At 48.9% G+C, this 16,324-nt stretch overlaps 1 protein-coding gene across 17 annotated transcripts in view; it reads right to left on the reverse strand.

Annotated features, from left to right (window-relative positions):
- Positions 1 to 571: 571 nt before the first annotated feature.
- Positions 572 to 16,324, reverse strand: part of BOC (BOC cell adhesion associated, oncogene regulated) — an 85,415-nt gene continuing 69,662 nt past the window's right edge. For 5 of the 17 annotated variants that reach the window (XM_065573518.1, XM_065573505.1, XM_005294508.5 and 2 more), the window contains 11 exons: positions 12,831 to 12,993; positions 11,581 to 11,691; positions 10,019 to 10,225; positions 9,366 to 9,547; positions 8,026 to 8,131; positions 7,558 to 7,680; positions 5,795 to 6,016; positions 5,203 to 5,408; positions 4,434 to 4,507; positions 3,002 to 3,195; positions 572 to 1,312 (listed from right to left, as the gene is read on the reverse strand). In XM_065573518.1, coding sequence (XP_065429590.1) covers positions 1,128 to 1,312; positions 3,002 to 3,195; positions 4,434 to 4,507; positions 5,203 to 5,408; positions 5,795 to 6,016; positions 7,558 to 7,680; positions 8,026 to 8,131; positions 9,366 to 9,547; positions 10,019 to 10,225; positions 11,581 to 11,691; positions 12,831 to 12,993 — 1,773 coding nt within the window. In that variant the 3' untranslated portion in view covers positions 572 to 1,127. Of the gene's footprint in view, positions 1,313 to 3,001; positions 3,196 to 4,433; positions 4,508 to 5,202; positions 5,409 to 5,794; positions 6,017 to 7,557; positions 7,681 to 8,025; positions 8,132 to 9,365; positions 9,548 to 10,018; positions 10,226 to 11,580; positions 11,692 to 12,824; positions 12,994 to 16,324 lie in introns of all 17 variants that reach the window. The other 12 variants (XM_024114241.3, XM_065573482.1, XM_024114268.3 and 9 more) reach the window with 5 other exon arrangements.

Raw genomic sequence — 16,324 nt, forward strand, 5'->3', positions numbered from 1 at the left:
TAAATAATGTAAAGCAGTTGGAGCCAGCTAGCGGAAATGAAGAACAGCGGAGATCCCAACTGGGCAGATGCAATGCAGTTGCACCCATCACAATACAGCTAGTGTTTCTTGTACTGTCTGCTTGTGGCCTATAAGCACCCTCAGCTACCATTCAAAGGGGCACCTTTACCTACAGATGCTAAAGGCTTTTGGAATAAGGGAAATGAAAAAGAAAACCAGGAGAGTGCACAAAAGATAATTTTTTCTGTGCAGCTCTGTTCACAAAGATAGGGGGAGTTCCAGCTCCATCTTTGTGAACAGAACTGCACAGAAAAAATGTTTCTTTTTCTTCTTTTCTGGCCCCTCGCCAGCTAGTTCAAAGGTCCGACCTTGTACCCCCATGGGAATTCTGTCTGGACTTCACCTGGAGCCGGACTGGGCCTCACCTCGTCTGTTGACTCCTGGAGTTAGAGGAACCAGCTGGGGGCCCTGTGTAAAGCAGTAACTCATGGAAAACATCCCCCCACCCCTGCTCCTGCCAGGGAAGGAGACTGGGCTCAGCATAGGAGTATTCAGCGTACAGCAGACCACAGAGAAGACAAAAGCCTTTATTTTAGCTTTTCAAGCAGGGGTTTGTCTTTGCAGATACGCTACTACAGACGGCGTGTATGTATGTGAAGGGTTGTTAATGCCAATATGTATTGTACATGATTTCAATCCATGCTGAGGGGCATGTCACCAGGAGATCCCTTCTAGCTGGGAGAGGAAAAGGGACCCTCCTTTCCACACTCTCATCTTTCATGTGGTCCCTGCTGCAAACAAATACTTTAGACCAGTCTCCTCTTCGCAGCTGTGCTTGGCCCAATGTCCTACGATGTCTCTTGTGCTTGTGCCGAGCAGAAGGCTGTCGTTCCCGGGCTGTGTTCTGATAAACAGCCCGATGCCATCGCTGGCAGATGCCCCAGTTTCTTGTCTCCTCCTGTCACCTTGCACAGGCTCCCCTCTGTCTCAATAGCATTATAAAAGGCACATGTACATCTATTTACAAGTGCATAAATATATAAATAGGGATGTTATACAAAAATAAATACCCAGTCTCTCTCTCTCTCTCTTTAGAATAATAGTCTTTTGCAAAGGCAGCTTTGTCCCTAACTGGTAGGAGGAGGAGTCTCAAAGGGCATGTGCCGTGGAGGGCTGCTGCTCAGATGCCTCGTTGGGTCCTGCCCCAAACAGGTGATGGCTGGGTTCTGGGGACACCGTTCTCCTCTGAGTTGGCAGCAATCTAGCCTCTCTACTTCTTCAACTGGCACCAGGCCAAGGCAGCAAGGGGTACCTGAGAAGAGAGGGGAGCAAGAACCAATTATAACCAAAGGAAACAAAGCTTTGACTAGTGCATGAACGTGCCAGGTAGAACTGCTACCTCCAAACCACCTTCTAACAACGGATCCTGTTGGCAAAGAGAAAGTGATGTGGTGCTTGGTTCTCAACATGGCTGCTATGCGGGTAGCTGTGTCCTACAGAGACATGGCAGCAGGTACCAAAGTAACAGTGTCCTAGGACACTGACTGACCTGTTTTCCCCCACCAGGAAGAATTGTTTTGGTGGATCAGGCCCCTGTGGAATGGATCATTCTAACCTTTCATGAACTGTGAACTTAAGTGTGGCTTCCCATGCACTTGTTTGACTGACAGCCTGGAAAGCGCAAGCACTGGAAGGGTTAAGGTACTGCAGCGGCTGAGGACATGTCTCAGGTACATCTCCAGCCAGGTTAGGTACCTGCCATGGTGCAGACTAGTTAGTTCCCTGGGTGTAAGGTCTCAGAGCAATGAGAATCAGCGGGTGCTAGGAACCCCTCTTCCGCCAAATAAATGCCCCATCCTCCAATATACTGGGCCAGTTTTGTGGTCTCCACCTGCTATTCTGGCCCCCTCACGTTGCTGTGTGATCCTGGAAATTACAGGCCAGTAATCCTAACTTCAGTACTAGGCAAATTGGTTGAAACTATAGTAAAGAACAGAGTTATCAGACACATAGATGAACACAATTTGTTGGGGAAAGAGTCAACACGGCTCACCAATTTGCCTCACCAATCTACTAGAATTCTCTGAGAGGGTCAACAAACATGTGGCCGAGGGTGATCCAGTTGTTACAGTGTACTTAGATTTTCAGAAAGCCTTTGACAGGGTCCCTCACGAAAGGCTTTTAAGCAAAGTAAGTTGTCATGGGATAAGAGGAAAGGTCCTCTCATGGACCAGTTAAAAGATAGGAAACAAAGGGTAGGAATAAATGGTCAGTTTTCAGAAGGGTGAGCGGTAAATAGTGATGCTTCCCAGGAGTCTGTACTGGGACTAGTGCTGTTCAACATATTCATAAATTATCTGGAAAAAGGGGTAACCAGTGAGGTGGCAAAATTTGCAGATGATACAAAATTATTCAAGATAGTTACGTCCAAAGTAGACTTGCAAAGAGTTGCAAAGGGATCTCACAAAATTGGGTCACCCAATGAAAATAATAGGCATCAAGTTAAAAAACAAACAAAAGGGGGTACTTCTTCACACAATGCACAGTCAACCTGTGGAACTTGTTGCCAGGGGATATTGAGAAGACCAAAACCATAAATGGGTTAAAAAAAGAATTAGATAAGTTTGTGAAGGTTATGTCCATCAATGGGTGTCCCTAAGCTTCTGGCTGCCAGAAGCTGGGAGTGGATGACAGGATGGATGACTCGATAATTGCCCTGTTCTGTTCCTTCCCTCCGAAGCACCTGGCATTGGCCATTGTCATAAGGCATGGTACTGAGCTAGATGGACCACTGACCTGACTCACTATGGCCATTCTTATGCCCTTTGTGATACTCAAATACTGCTCTAGCACAACAGTGCTGAACATTAAAAATGACAGCTTGCCTTCAGCCCTGCCCTCCAAGAGCCTTGGAAAAGTCTTCCCAGACTGATACTTTCCTTTCAAGATCAACCTAAACACGTATAGCAGCAGCAAGCACCAAGCTCTCATGTTCACTGACCTCTGTGGAACGTGAGATCTCGCAGGGCTTCCAGGTTGGGGCCTCCCATCTTGCATCCTGTCACTGGGTGATGTAGGCCAACAAGTTGTTCCTGAAGATGACAGCAGTCATCATGTGGCTGGAGCAGCTGGTTGGTGGAGTCATCTGGGAGGCTATAGAGGAAGGAACTGTCTTCTGGTCTAGCATCAGAGAGCCTGATAGAAAGACAGATAAGGTTGGTACTGTCTGTACCCATCTCTAAATACTCCTTCCCAGAAGTCTGCTAGAGGGACATGGTGATTGTTGTATTCCAGCCAACTGAAGGAGCTACGAGAGGATTCCCTTTGGGTGAACAACGGACCTGTATTGGATATCACCTTTCATGGTGCTGCGTTCCAATACAATATCAGCTTCATGCAATAACAAAGTGAGTACTCCCAAATGGGGGGAAAATGTGTGTGTGTGTTGGGGAGCGGGAATGGAGATGCTGATGGAACATCAGGAAGACTAGGCATAGATACAAACCCTTATCTGATAAACCAACATCTGGCTAAAGACACAACACAAAACAGAGTGAGCTCAAGGGCTGGCAGGCTCCACGGCTGGTTTCAGATACGTTAAGTGCAGCCTGTCCTTCTACTTCAGGGCGTGTTTGTGGGGGGGATGGGTTTAATTAGAGCTGGATGGAAAAACTGAATTTCCCTCCCACAAAAAAATTCAAAGTTTTGAAAAATATTTAATCACAAATTGAGACAAAAAAGAATTCTAATGCAAAATTGACATTTTCCAGAAACAAGGGGAAATTTTTGATTTTTGCAGACATGGAATTTTCCATCAGAAAATCATTCTCAACCAGCTCTAGCTTTAATGTAAAACCTGGAGTCTTCAAAGCTGCTCTGGTCACCGCCTGGTCAACAAGGGTATAGAGAGGAGATGGCAGGAACAGGGAGTGTCACGGATGATAGAAACCATGATCTGATATCTGAGCAGTGAACCGCGTTGCTACAGCAAGCCTAGAACTGGACCGAAGGCATCTTTTGAGGGATTTCATCAACACGGTGGATGTGAGCATTAATCCTGTTAACCTGTCTGAGTCTCCATCCCCATTCGGGACACAAAAAAGGGGGAGAAATGGATCTTGGCCATCTCTAAAATGAGGCCCGGCCAACTCCACCCTGACATTCTAGGAGGGATGAGATAGAATTCAGAGAGAGAAAAAATGTAGCCTGGAAAAAATCCTAGGCAGTGAGATGTTTTAGGGTGTGGACTAGTCTCCCAAGGGAAGGGTTGGGGGAGAAGGGTGGGACTTTAAAACTAGACTGGAGAATAGGCTGTAGCAATGATCCTGCATGTCAGAGAAGTTGACCTAACTAGCTCTTTTCCATTGCTAAGTTCCATGTCTGCGTATCCTCTCTGCACAACCCTCATCAGAGTCCCATGACCCCGAGCTTACCGGGAGGTTGGATAGTGTTCTTGGACAGTCCCATTTTGCAGCACCCTCCCCTGCAGTAAGGTGTTGGTCTCATCCTGTGGTTGAAAGGAGAAAGAGGAAAAAAAGCATCTTAGAAGAGCAAGAATCCAAGCAAGATTTAAGAGGTTCTGGACTCCAGAACCAGCGCAATGGAGGCAGCCAGTGATGAACATGCCTCCCGACAGGAGAGGGCAGAATTGTTGCTGCGAACTGGACTGAGCACCAACAAACTCATTTCACACTGGCCATGGAACCATCAGATGATAACGACATTTCCGTAAGAGGTGGGCTGGGTTCTCCTATGTCTTAGCCCCTGTACAATCCCAGCATGCCCTGCCCAGGTTTGAACCAGGAGCTCTTATTGATAGGAAGTCAGGATCTCTTGCTAACTTCTCCAGCCAGCCTCTCAAGGGGCCTCTCTGTCTAATCACTGGAGCTAAGAACATCTTCCCTATACCCCTTCTGCCCATGACTCAGGATCCATGGCACAGGGGCCTAGTGTTTCCATCCAAAGTTAACTAGAACTGGACTTCCCTTCCCAACCTGCCCATGTTGCCTCCTTTAACTGGGCACTGGGCCTGGCAAGCTGCTCCCTCCACCTCACCCCAGCTCTGGAGAGGGAGTGACTGGAGACCGAAATCTCAGAGCGAGTTCTAACCCAAGTAGCCAATGGGTCAGACTGGGCTTGACTGAAACACCCCCGTCATTCAGCCCCCAACATGCTGGTTGTTAACAAAGGGGGAGAAGGTACCTGGTGAACTTCATCCGGACTGTAGTCTCGGGACTTTGTGCTTGGGTAGCCTGTCCCACCTGAGGGGCAGCTGCCGTTCAGCACACCATTGGCATAGGGCTGCCCGTTGGCTCGAGGAGTGGGGACCCCTCGCAGGGGCACCATGGTGTACTGGCAGGAGGACACCAGCAGCCCCGTTCCAGAGAAGCCCAGGTCTATGGTTTGTTCTGAAGAGGGAGAAGAAGGAGGCAGCTTAGAGAGAAGACGAAACACCACTGGTTGTTTGCAAGGATCCTGCGGGCACACTGGGCTGTACCACATGCTAACACACCTGCCAGGTGGAACAATGATCCAACACCCCCACTGAAGGGGGGACTCTGCCTGATGGAGATAGGAGAGGGGAAAAGGTCCCTTCTGTCTTCCTTTCCAAAATTCAAGACTCTTTATTGGCTTGACAAACTGGACAAGGGAGAAAGCTTGGGCCTCTGTCTGCATAAGCTTTCACTGGGACTTTGCTCCCCAATATAGCCAGGATCTTCCCACCCAACTATTCTAACTGGGACACCAGCCCCTAACAAGCACCCTCCTTCCTCTTCAGAGTGAAGCCACTTACTCTGCTTGGACCAGGCTCTCCACAGACAGAAGGGGATGAAGGCCACAATGATGAGGACGATAGAGCCCAGCACTACCCCTACAATCAGGTAGGGCAGATCACTGGAGCGGGCCACCATGGCACCAGTCCCCAGCCCACTGTGCCCACCACTGAGCGGTGGATGCTGTTGTGGGGGCACCGTTGAGGGCGGAAGGCGCCCAGGCAGCCCAAGAGACTTCCGAGCTGCAACAGGAAGACAGGGAGTTAGAAGCGGACATGTCACTCAAGACAACAGGCAGTTAAAGGGGGCTGCATACACAGTGTATGGTTCACAGAACCACTGGCTCTCTAGGTCCATGTGGCTTGGTGGGTAGAGCCCTTCCTTACTGATCGTTATAATAATCATATTTCATGGAAATGTAGCCGCCGCTGGGATAGAACAGGGCAGTAATTTCCTATCACCCCAAAACACTACCCAGCAGCTCAGGACAGGAAGCGAAGCGGATTTCTGTGTCCAGTAAGAGCTGCAGGGGAATTTTAAGGGAGGCAGAGATAATTATCACTCTCCTGCTCTACAGAGGGGTCCTATGGGGCTTGGTCCTTGGTCTCCTTCTCTTCTCCCACTACACCCTTTCCCTCAGCAACATCATCCGCTTACATTGCTTCAACTGCAAAGTGTGCAGGTGAGTCACATATCTACCTTTCCACTCCTGAGCTGCTTCCCTCTATCCAATCCTGCCTCTTTTGACAATTCCTCCTGGATGTCTCACCAGCAACTCAAAGCTAACATAGCCAACAGTTAAGCTGGACTTTCCCCCTGAACCCTCTCCACTCCCCATGTTCTGTGTCACTCACAACATCACCAGCCTCCCTGCACTCGGCTCCACAATCGGGGCGTTATCTTTGGCTCCTCCCCTCTCACATCCAAGTTGTGTTCAAATCCTGCCATTTTCTGCACACCAACCATTCAAAAGGCCAGCCCCTTTCCTCTAACCTGACAGCAAAATCTCTTCCAGGCCTTGATCATCTCCCAGCTTCATCACTGCAGCCTCTTCCCTGGCACCCACATTGCCCCTCCCCATCCCCTCCAAAATGAGCCCACTAAATTGTTTCCTCAGACACTGTACACAAGAGTCACCTCTTGGACTGTCTCCATTGGCCCTGCCTTCTCCACTGCACCCGGGTGCAACCCGCTTGTCCTCACGTTGCACACCCTACACAGCTCATCTGTTTGGCCAGATTTCCTCTCACCGTGTGCCAGCCCCACCATTGACACCAGCCTGGCTGCCTGACTGATCAGCTTTCTCAAAAGGGGGTCTGTGCATGCTGCCCCTCTCGCTACTCTGCTCTCTTGAGCCTCTACCCTCCCCTCAGTGAAAATCCTCCTGAAAGCTGCAGGCATCCTCCACAGGGCCCATGCCAAGCGAGTTAGTTTGCTCTGACCGGAAGCCGTGCTGTTATTCTCCTGACCGCTTCCTAGCCCCCCTACACCCCTGCTTGTTTGTTTCATTCATCTCTTACATCTCATCTTTAACCCAGACTAGGGGTGGGGACTGTCTCTTCCCAGCATGTGTGTACAGAGCCCAGCCCAATGGGGCTGTACCCCACCAAGCTGTGCACAGACCTAATACCAGTGCAACGGCATCACTGCAAACACTGCCCTTCCTCACCTCCCTCATCTCTAATCCAGACTGTTGGCTCCTCTGGGCCAGGCCCCGAATCACTCCCCTGCGTTTGGAAAGGAGAAAGGGGTGGCTGCCAACCCGCCCAGAGGAGCCGGATACCTTTGGTTTCACAGATCATCACGTTGCTGAACTCGCTCTCGCCGCCCTCGTTGAAGCACTGCATCTTGATGTCGTAGGAGGTCTCTGGCTGCAGGTGGCTGATGGAGTGCCAGTACCGGTCCCCTGAGGGGTGGGGGAACGAACACACGGCTCCTTTAGCTCCCTGCCCCGGCACTCAGGCCAAGCCTCACTGCCTTTGCCCAAAGGCCACTGGCAAATGCGGACTCACTAATCCTGTCTCTGCACCCCAGCGAGGGCAAGGGGTGTGCTGGAGACAGGCTTCCCATTGCCACCTCGCCTTGTCATGTTGGAAGAGCCTCAGCAGGGCTGTGCCTGGACAAATGTGGCCCCTAGGCATCACTATAGCCAGGTGCCCCCCTACAGCCACTCCTTCTTTCCAACAGATGTTCTCAATGGAGAAACCACCCAGCATGCGGCAGCTGGAGCCAGTCGCACTGCGCCTCTTACCTTCCACCACGTCCTTCTTGTAGTCACTGTCGTTGTCGCTGTCGGTGGGGCGGTAGTAGATGTAAAAGCCATGGATGGGGGTGTTGTTGTTACTGGCTGGGATGTACTGCAGAGATGAGGGGGAAGGCAACGTTTAGAGGTGTCCATGCTGATCAAACCGCCTCTCCCCAGGGAGGAGCCTCAGGAATGTTCCCCTCTCCCCATGCTGCCCTTGGATAGGGGCTTCTTTAGGAGACCTAAGGGAGCTCACTATCATTTCCCAACCTCCTGCCCTTCCGTGGGGACCCGGGTAACAGCTGGGATGCCATCAGATTTGCCATGAACAGCAGGCCCACCCCCCTGGTCCCAACAGTGATGCGCCTGGCCATGCATGAGATCTGATGACCTTTGTTTTTACTCTACTAAGGCTCAGGTGTCCTGTACAAGCTGCATCGTGTAATGATCCAGTTGTCACATGCCATATACTGGAGAGAAAGACAGACAGACTAACCTCTCCCCCTCACCCCACTGGCTGACAGCACAGCCACTAGCCATCAGCTGCTTCTGGTTTCCCCCAAGATATTTCAGGTGAGACCTCACCTTCCTTGCCCTCCCCCAGCCCCCTTCAGATATCATCTCAATGTTTAAAGGAAAAGCAGCCAACAGTGGAAACTCTGCCATGAAGCCCCCATAGGGATTTGTGGCCAGAAGATGCGGGCTGGGAAGCGGGTAAAGCATCTCTGGCTCACCCTGGTCTAGTGGAAGCCCTTAGATCTGTGCAGGTAGGAAAGGAGGATGCCATCCTCGGCCCTTGTTAATTCATGTGTATCGATTAATAAATAACGGCCCTTTCAACAGCATCCATGAGCCTGAAGGATCCCACCCAAAATTGTAGAGGCTGTTTAGCAGCACCCAGAAACACCACCCAACAGATGAGCACAGGAAGTGAAGATGAACAGTGTATCCCATTGAAACTGCAGGGAAATTTCAGGAGTCACTAATTAATCAAACAGGAATTAGGCTAGGGCAGCAAGCTTACCAACCCCACTTTCGTGAATCTTTGTTCAGCAAAATGGTCAGGTCACAGCCCCAGCATCACATCCCCAGAAGACCGCATGTCCAGCAGCACATCCCCCAGCACCATGTGGGTCACTGAGTCAGTACTGACACTGAGGAAGGAGAGTACTCCAATGCATCACCAGCGGCACTTCCTAGATGATTGGAGTTTCCCCACCCAAAGTACTGAGGAAGCCTAGCCTGCTGTAGCTGGTGAGGTCTGATAGCCACCAGAGAGGTTATCTTCTAAGCCACTCAACCAGTGCCCATCCCTCCCTCCTGCAGACACGGATTCCCTCCCTCACCATCCATTTCAGCATGATGGTGGTCTCATTGATGGCATCGGTGAAGGTGATGTAAGGCCCGGTGACGGGGCGCTCGTATACTCGGTTACTGTATCCCGACACAACGTACGGCTTAGATGCGGCGCTGGGGTCGCTCTCCCCCAGTATGTTCAGCGCCCGGACACGGAACTTATAGGAAGTGCCTAGGTGGAAGGAATGGGTTGGAAACAATGGCATTAAGAGAGGATTGGTGCCTCCTGCAAGCCCAATAGCCATCATGGCACCTAAAAGAAGAAAGCTGTGTGTGTGTCTCTCTCTCTCTCTCTGTTAGCTCAGTCCCACCCCACCCTACTGGATGGCACAGAGAGATGTTGCAAAGAAGGGACTCCCAGCCCTTGACATCAAAGAAACTAATGGCCTGAGTTCAATTGTGTCCCAGACCAAGGCCACTTTTTCTCCCTGGGAGGCTGTCTGGATGGTCCACAGGCTACAGCTGTGAAATTCCACCACCCTGACAGGAAACAGCTGGGAGAAGACCACCCCTCCTCCAGCTCACTGAAGATGCTCAAACACCACAGCATTGAGCATGGCATAATAGAAGGGAACCACCACATAGAAGCAGGACTATTTGTCATGTCCCCCAGAAAGACAGCGGGGAGGAGCACATCTCCTACCTTTCTCCAGGCCTGTGATTTCCACTGAGAGCCGAGAGGGGGGGATGTCGCTGGTGGCCAGCACCCAGTCTCCTAACTTCTTCAGTTTCTTGTACTCCACTCGGAAAGACTGGATGGGGAACCCTCCGTTCCCGCGGGGGATCCAGGTCACATAGACAGATGTCTCCGATGCTGTGGAGATGGTAGGGCGGTCTGGTGCCTCGGGAGCTGTGAGGAGCAGGGTAGAACATGAAACACCTCTCTCTCTGCCTCTCCTTCTCTAAAACAAATTTAGGGTGGATCAGAGGTACCAGTTTGATTGACCCCCTCGCTCTCCCTCATCCTTGTACCTCCCACACAATCCCTCCCACTCCTCTTTACTGCCCCTGCTGCTCCCTGAAAACTCAGTGAGTTCCTTCTACCTTCTTTTTGCAACTTCCTCATGTCCCACTCCACCACTTCCAGCAAAACCCCTGCTGAGAGGGGCCCAGCTGGCTCTGAGCACGCTCAACCTGGGGACTCCCCTCTTTCATGTCAGGAAAGAGCACCTTTCAGCCAATGGCTCCCACCCAGAAGAAGGACCATCTCAGCCTCAAGCAAATGTGTGCAGGCCAGACGGGGCAGGGGTCTTGTACACGCGTGTGTCTGGAGAGGGAAAAGGGCTGTGTGTAAGGGAGAAGGGTGTCTGCATGTGGCAGGATCGAGGTAGAGAAGAGAGTTTGATTGATGGGGTATGCAGAGGCAGTGAATGATAAGAAAGATGGTAGAGACTGATACCGCAGCTGAGAGAGAGAGAGAGAGAAATGAGACAACAGAGAAACATGGAAAAATTATACATGATGGGGAAAAAAGTTTGAGGGAAAACCATCAAAATAGTGGGAGGAAAAGATATGCAGGACATGGAAAGAGAACAGGAGTGAAGGAAGGGGAATGAGAAGGAAGAATGAATACAAAGGGGAAACAGACAATTAAGAGAGAACTTCATAGGAAGAGTAATGGCCCCAGTAAACAATACCCACGTCAAACATGGGGTGGGACATGATGAACAGGACAAGCTGGGCTGGGTTCATACTGACGTTCCCCATCTGCAACGAAATGCCAAGGCCCAGCCCTGCACAAAACCATCCCTAGAGTTAACACTAAACATCCCCCTGCTAGCAGGCTCAGTTGAGAGGCCAAGAACCTCACGGGCTACAAAGCCAGGACTCCCCGCTCGTCCTTGGAAGGGGTCCCTCCAGAGCAGCATGGGGTGTGGGAAATGTATATGGTCCCTTCGCCATGTTGCAATGGTTCTGTGGCTTGCAGTCTCCCTGGCTGGGAATACTGCACCCTTCACCAGCATGAAATTCAGTTAAAGAGCAGGGTAGATGTCTGATGGTCTCCTTGGGGATGGGGAAAGGGAGCAAGTGTGCTGTTCTGCAGGTGACACAAATGCTCTGTGCTCGACTCGTCATGAGCAAAAAAGCCCCCATAAACTAAGCTTAATGTTACCCAGGGACTGACTCTGATCCCGACACAGCCTGGCCTCGGATCCCCACAACGCACACGGCATTCCGCCCCTCCCCACTCAGGCAGGGCCTTACGGGAGAGGCGGCTGTTGTCCAGATGGCTGCTGCTCTGAGTGCTAGTGCCTGGGTCGTCCCTTTGGATCTGCTGCTCTTTACTGGCGACAATGTCGGGTTTTGGTCGTCGGCCTGGCCAAGAGAGAAATGATGTCACAGAAGATGAGGCGCGATGGACAGTTATCTACTGGTGTTTATTTCCCATTGGAAATTCGCAGCCACTACATGGGAATAGTAGCACTTTGCACTTACAGAACCCGAGGATTTCACAGCATTGATAAGGCCCAACTTGTATTGCAGAATGATTGTCAGATAATCGTGGCTGAGTTGCAGGCAAGGCATGGAAAACCGCGGCAAAGTGATAATGGACCGTTATTAATTGCGGTAACTTGGAAAAGCTAGAAAAGACCTATTCGTTTAAGATAAATTTGCTGGAACAATATAAACACTCACGTATTATGTTATGCCTGCTAATTTTTTTTTTTTTTTTAAATAACTAGACATTTTACTGCAACTATATTACAGACATTAATGTGTGTGGCTGAGAGCCCGAGCTCCAGCCGTATCAGCTCGAATAAATGGGATTCTACTGTACTAACGGGGAGACAAGTGTGTGTTGCAAAGCTCAAAATGTATGCAAAATTGTGGACTGGGCAAAGTAAGCTAATGACAATCAAAATTGCAGTGGAAGCCTAATATTGTGGGACCCGCAATTTCTGCAATATCACAAATGAAGTAGGGCCTCCAGCAATGATGAACAAGCTCTAGGCTCCGATGTGTTGTGAAGATCAAGTGACTCTTTATAAATGTTCAGCTACATTTTTTGCCATTTAAAAACATTTCTAAATTCTTCCCAGAAAAATCCAGCACCATTTCCCCCACTAGCTGAACCTGAGAAGTTGATAACCATTGGTAGAGAGACCTCTACTTGGGCCACAGAGAGGGGAAACTGACTTAGCTAAGGTCACCCAGCCAGTGATTGGCAGCAGCAGGAATGGAACCCAGGAATCCTAATTCCCTCCATCCAGTGCTGTCAGCACACTGCCTACCACCCTGCTCATTTTCTTCTATAATGGGCGGCGACTCTCAACGTGGGGGCAGCTGCCTTTCCTCCTGACAGGCACTGAACCAAAACACAGCATGTGGCTAAAAGTCATCTGCAGGGTACAAGGTAGAGAGGCTAACTCCAGAACGGTGCCTGCTATCAAGGGCTGGGAGATGGGACCTCAGAGAGTTGAACCAAAACATCTAGGGAAAGATTTGACCTTTACCAGTCCTGAAGGTCACCATGGCCGTCTGTCCCTCCCCTGCACAGTTATAAGCTGCCATCTCCACCTCATACAAGCTCCCAGGATCCAGTCTGCTCAGGGTCAGGCGGTGCTGAGTCGCAGGGATGTCCCTGACCGTCCAGTTGGCTGAAGAGTTCATAATCTGCTGAAGAACAAGTCACGAGCACAGGGATCACTGGCCTGGCCAGGGGAAAGGGGGGCTGGCTTTGCTTTACTTTTAGGCTGAACTTGAACTTTTGCCGAAAACTTGAAATGAAGCCTGGAAAGTTTGAAAAAGTTTTTCTCACTTGTCTCTCCCAGCCTTGTTGGCTTTCTGCAAAGGAGTGCGATTTTCCAGCCCAATTTTGCAAAGCTCAGCGGTCAGATATGTCTAGAATAAGCCTCCAAGCGTTGGGATGCTCTTCTGACCTGAGTACAGCTTATCCACCCTCTAGTCCAGTGGATCTCAACCTTTCCAGACGACTGTACCCCTTTCAGGAGTCTAATTTGTCTTGCGTACCCCCAAGTTTCACCTCACTCAAAAACTACTTGCTTAAAAATATAAAGGTGTCACAACACTGTTACTGAGAAATTGCTTACTTCCTGATTTTGTCTGTGTGAAATGTTAGTTTTTACTGACTTCACTAGTGCTTTTTAGGTAGCCTGTTGTAAAACTAGGGAAATATCTAGATGAGTTGATGTACACCTGGAAGACCTCTGCATACGCCCCGGTGTACCCGTCCCTCTGGTTGAGAGCCACTGCTCTAGTCTCACCCCACCTTAATAGATACTGCAGGGTATTTAGCTGTGTAATGGTTATGCATATTTAAATCTCCAAGGGCTCTTCTGTCTACCATTTTGTGTTCAATTCAGCAGACTGCCAGACTGCGCCTGCGTGCACACACACACACACGTGCACACACACACACACACACACACACACACACACAGTGTGCTCTCTCATGGTGACTTCACTTTTGTTCTTTCTCCTTTTGATGTTTCACTTAAGATAAAACAACACTAAAGTGTCTTGCTGCTCTGTGTGTCTGGACAAACATAACCAGTGCCATTTATATTTGCTGTGGAAAGGCTCCCACCAAAACACAAAGGGTACAATTTCCAAAAGTGCCTAAGTGACTTAGGAGCCTAGGTCCCATTTACTTTCTGTGAGATTTAGGCTCTTAAGTGCCTACATCACTTTTCAAAATAGGATTTTACCTACAATCATCTATTTCCTGTTGTGTGAGTTGCCTAGATTTTTTTTTTTAGCTGATCAGCCCCTGCATGCTAGAGTGCATAGCTACCGGCTTGCAGGTCACAATCCATTCTGTTTAGTGTCAACAAGCCATTACCCCATGGCCATCAGCCTTCAGATACCAAATATCAGGGTGTAGCTCTTTACATCTGTTATTCAGTCATCAGGAAATTCAGGGGAAATCAAATACCATGCAATAATTTCCCCTTACAGTGTGTGAAATGCTGAGCACCCCCTGCTGACTCGATACATAACGAGTAACAATTACAGTCCTTGGACCCTTAAAATCACCTGTCCTGCTAGTGCAGGAAGGGAGTGCCCATTAACAAGGACTCAGTGTTATTCAATGCAATACCCCCAGCAGGGGAAGTGGGATTTTAAATCCACCTCCCAGTGCTGCATACACTCTAGCTGAGGGCCTCACTGATGCACCAAGGAAGAGAACATCAGAGAGCTGGGTCAGCTCTAGTGATACAAAACAAAACTGTCTGCACAAGGGGATTTTAAGGCTGGGCTTTGTCAAATGAAATTCAATGGGAATTGGGTGCCTAACTCCCTTAGGCTTCTTGGAAACACCCAGCCAATGGCTAAGGAGAGACATTCTCATGCTGCCTAGAAAGGGGCAAAGACAGTCAGTGCTATTTAAAGCTATATTGCATTATAGGAGTTTATGTGACCCTCTAGTTTAACACTGAACATATAGGAACAAGGGGGCGGAGTTAAGCTTGTGACCTGATCTCTGGTATTTCCTGACTTTTGAGAACTTCACCATGCAATCTTAGTGTTCATTCAACATAGCTTTCTTCTGGAATATGCAGCATACGGCCATGGTCTCCAAAGGGTTTTTTAACACAGCTTCATCTTTCAGTGTAATTGAACAGCCAGGTCTAGATGCTGTGTACCACGGAGTATGAGGCCTTTCTCTTTTCCTTCCTCCCGTCCCAACCAAAAGAGGGGAACCTGCAACTGCAAGGATAATATTGTGCAGGCAAGCAGGCGGGACACCTCAGTGACCCTGTATGGAGGGGAGCAGTGGCAGTGCAGGCAACATGATGACACGGAGATGCCAAGCCTCTGCAATGTAATTTATCTTCTCTGAGCGTTTGACACTGATGGATTAACGTCTACCCAGTTTTATTTTTATTACAGAGTCTGTGGGATTGCGAGGCCAGAGAGAGGTCCCTCAGGACTGTTACATTCAAGAAAGCAGGAGCTGGGGTGTGTGTAAAAAAGAATTTTAAAAACAGAGATAATGACTGGATAGGAACGGACGTCCCTTAGGCTGTAGAACAGTAGAGTAGTTGCTCCTGTGTCTATAGAGTAAATGTGGGTGGATATAAATCACATACTGGTTATAAAAGTCTATATATCATTAATAGCAGCTGAAGTTAGCACAACAGAAAGAATCTTTACAATCTTATTTGCTTTTCACTATTTGTGCTGTTTATTTACTTTTTTTGCATTTCCTTCCACTGACTGGTCAGTTTCACTCTCATAGCCTAAGGGGCCTGATTTCAAAGGCACTCAGCACACACAATTCCAGTTGAAGTCAATAGGAACTGCAGGTATTCAGCATGGCTGAGAATCAGATCCTAGGTTAGCGCCGCTCTGACATATATGGGTTTCCAACATACTAGATCTCGTGTGCTCTCTCTCTCTCATATACACATACATTTTTAAAATTGAAATAACTCCTCCCCCCCCCCATACACACACATATTTCTATTCATATTAGTTTTAATTAAATCTGGATCTTTATAAAACCTAATTCTAAACATCCCTTGGGTTGGCAGTCACAGAAATGACAGCAAATTAAGGGTTAATGGGGCTAAACCCCATATGTAGGGACCTAAGAGGCACAAGGAAGAGTCTCCAACTGAGAATTTGGACTACACTGAAAATGTGTTAGTGCAGACTGCAGTGACCCTTGGCAACCTTTTCTGCCCTAATGACCTTCCAGGTGAAACACTGAAAAAACAAAACAAAACAAGAACAAACTGCAGCCCATAAGCTAAGATCACACGCAGAATTGATTTCATTCCAATGCTATTTGGGAGCTACATCTTGTCCTTGCAGATGGAAAGACTCAATGATCCAAAGGTTTTATCTCCTCTCTCTATTAGATCTTGTGTTGATATCTCACATCTTTATTTTAAATGGCTGTTTAAAGAGACATGGTTAGTTTACGCCCCAGATTTCAGTTTTGTTTAGGAAAAAAGCAAGGATGTTCTCAGGGGTTATA

Source organism: Chrysemys picta, chromosome 1, assembly GCF_011386835.1.
Source record: "Chrysemys picta bellii isolate R12L10 chromosome 1, ASM1138683v2, whole genome shotgun sequence".
Lineage (NCBI taxonomy): Eukaryota > Metazoa > Chordata > Testudines > Emydidae > Chrysemys > Chrysemys picta.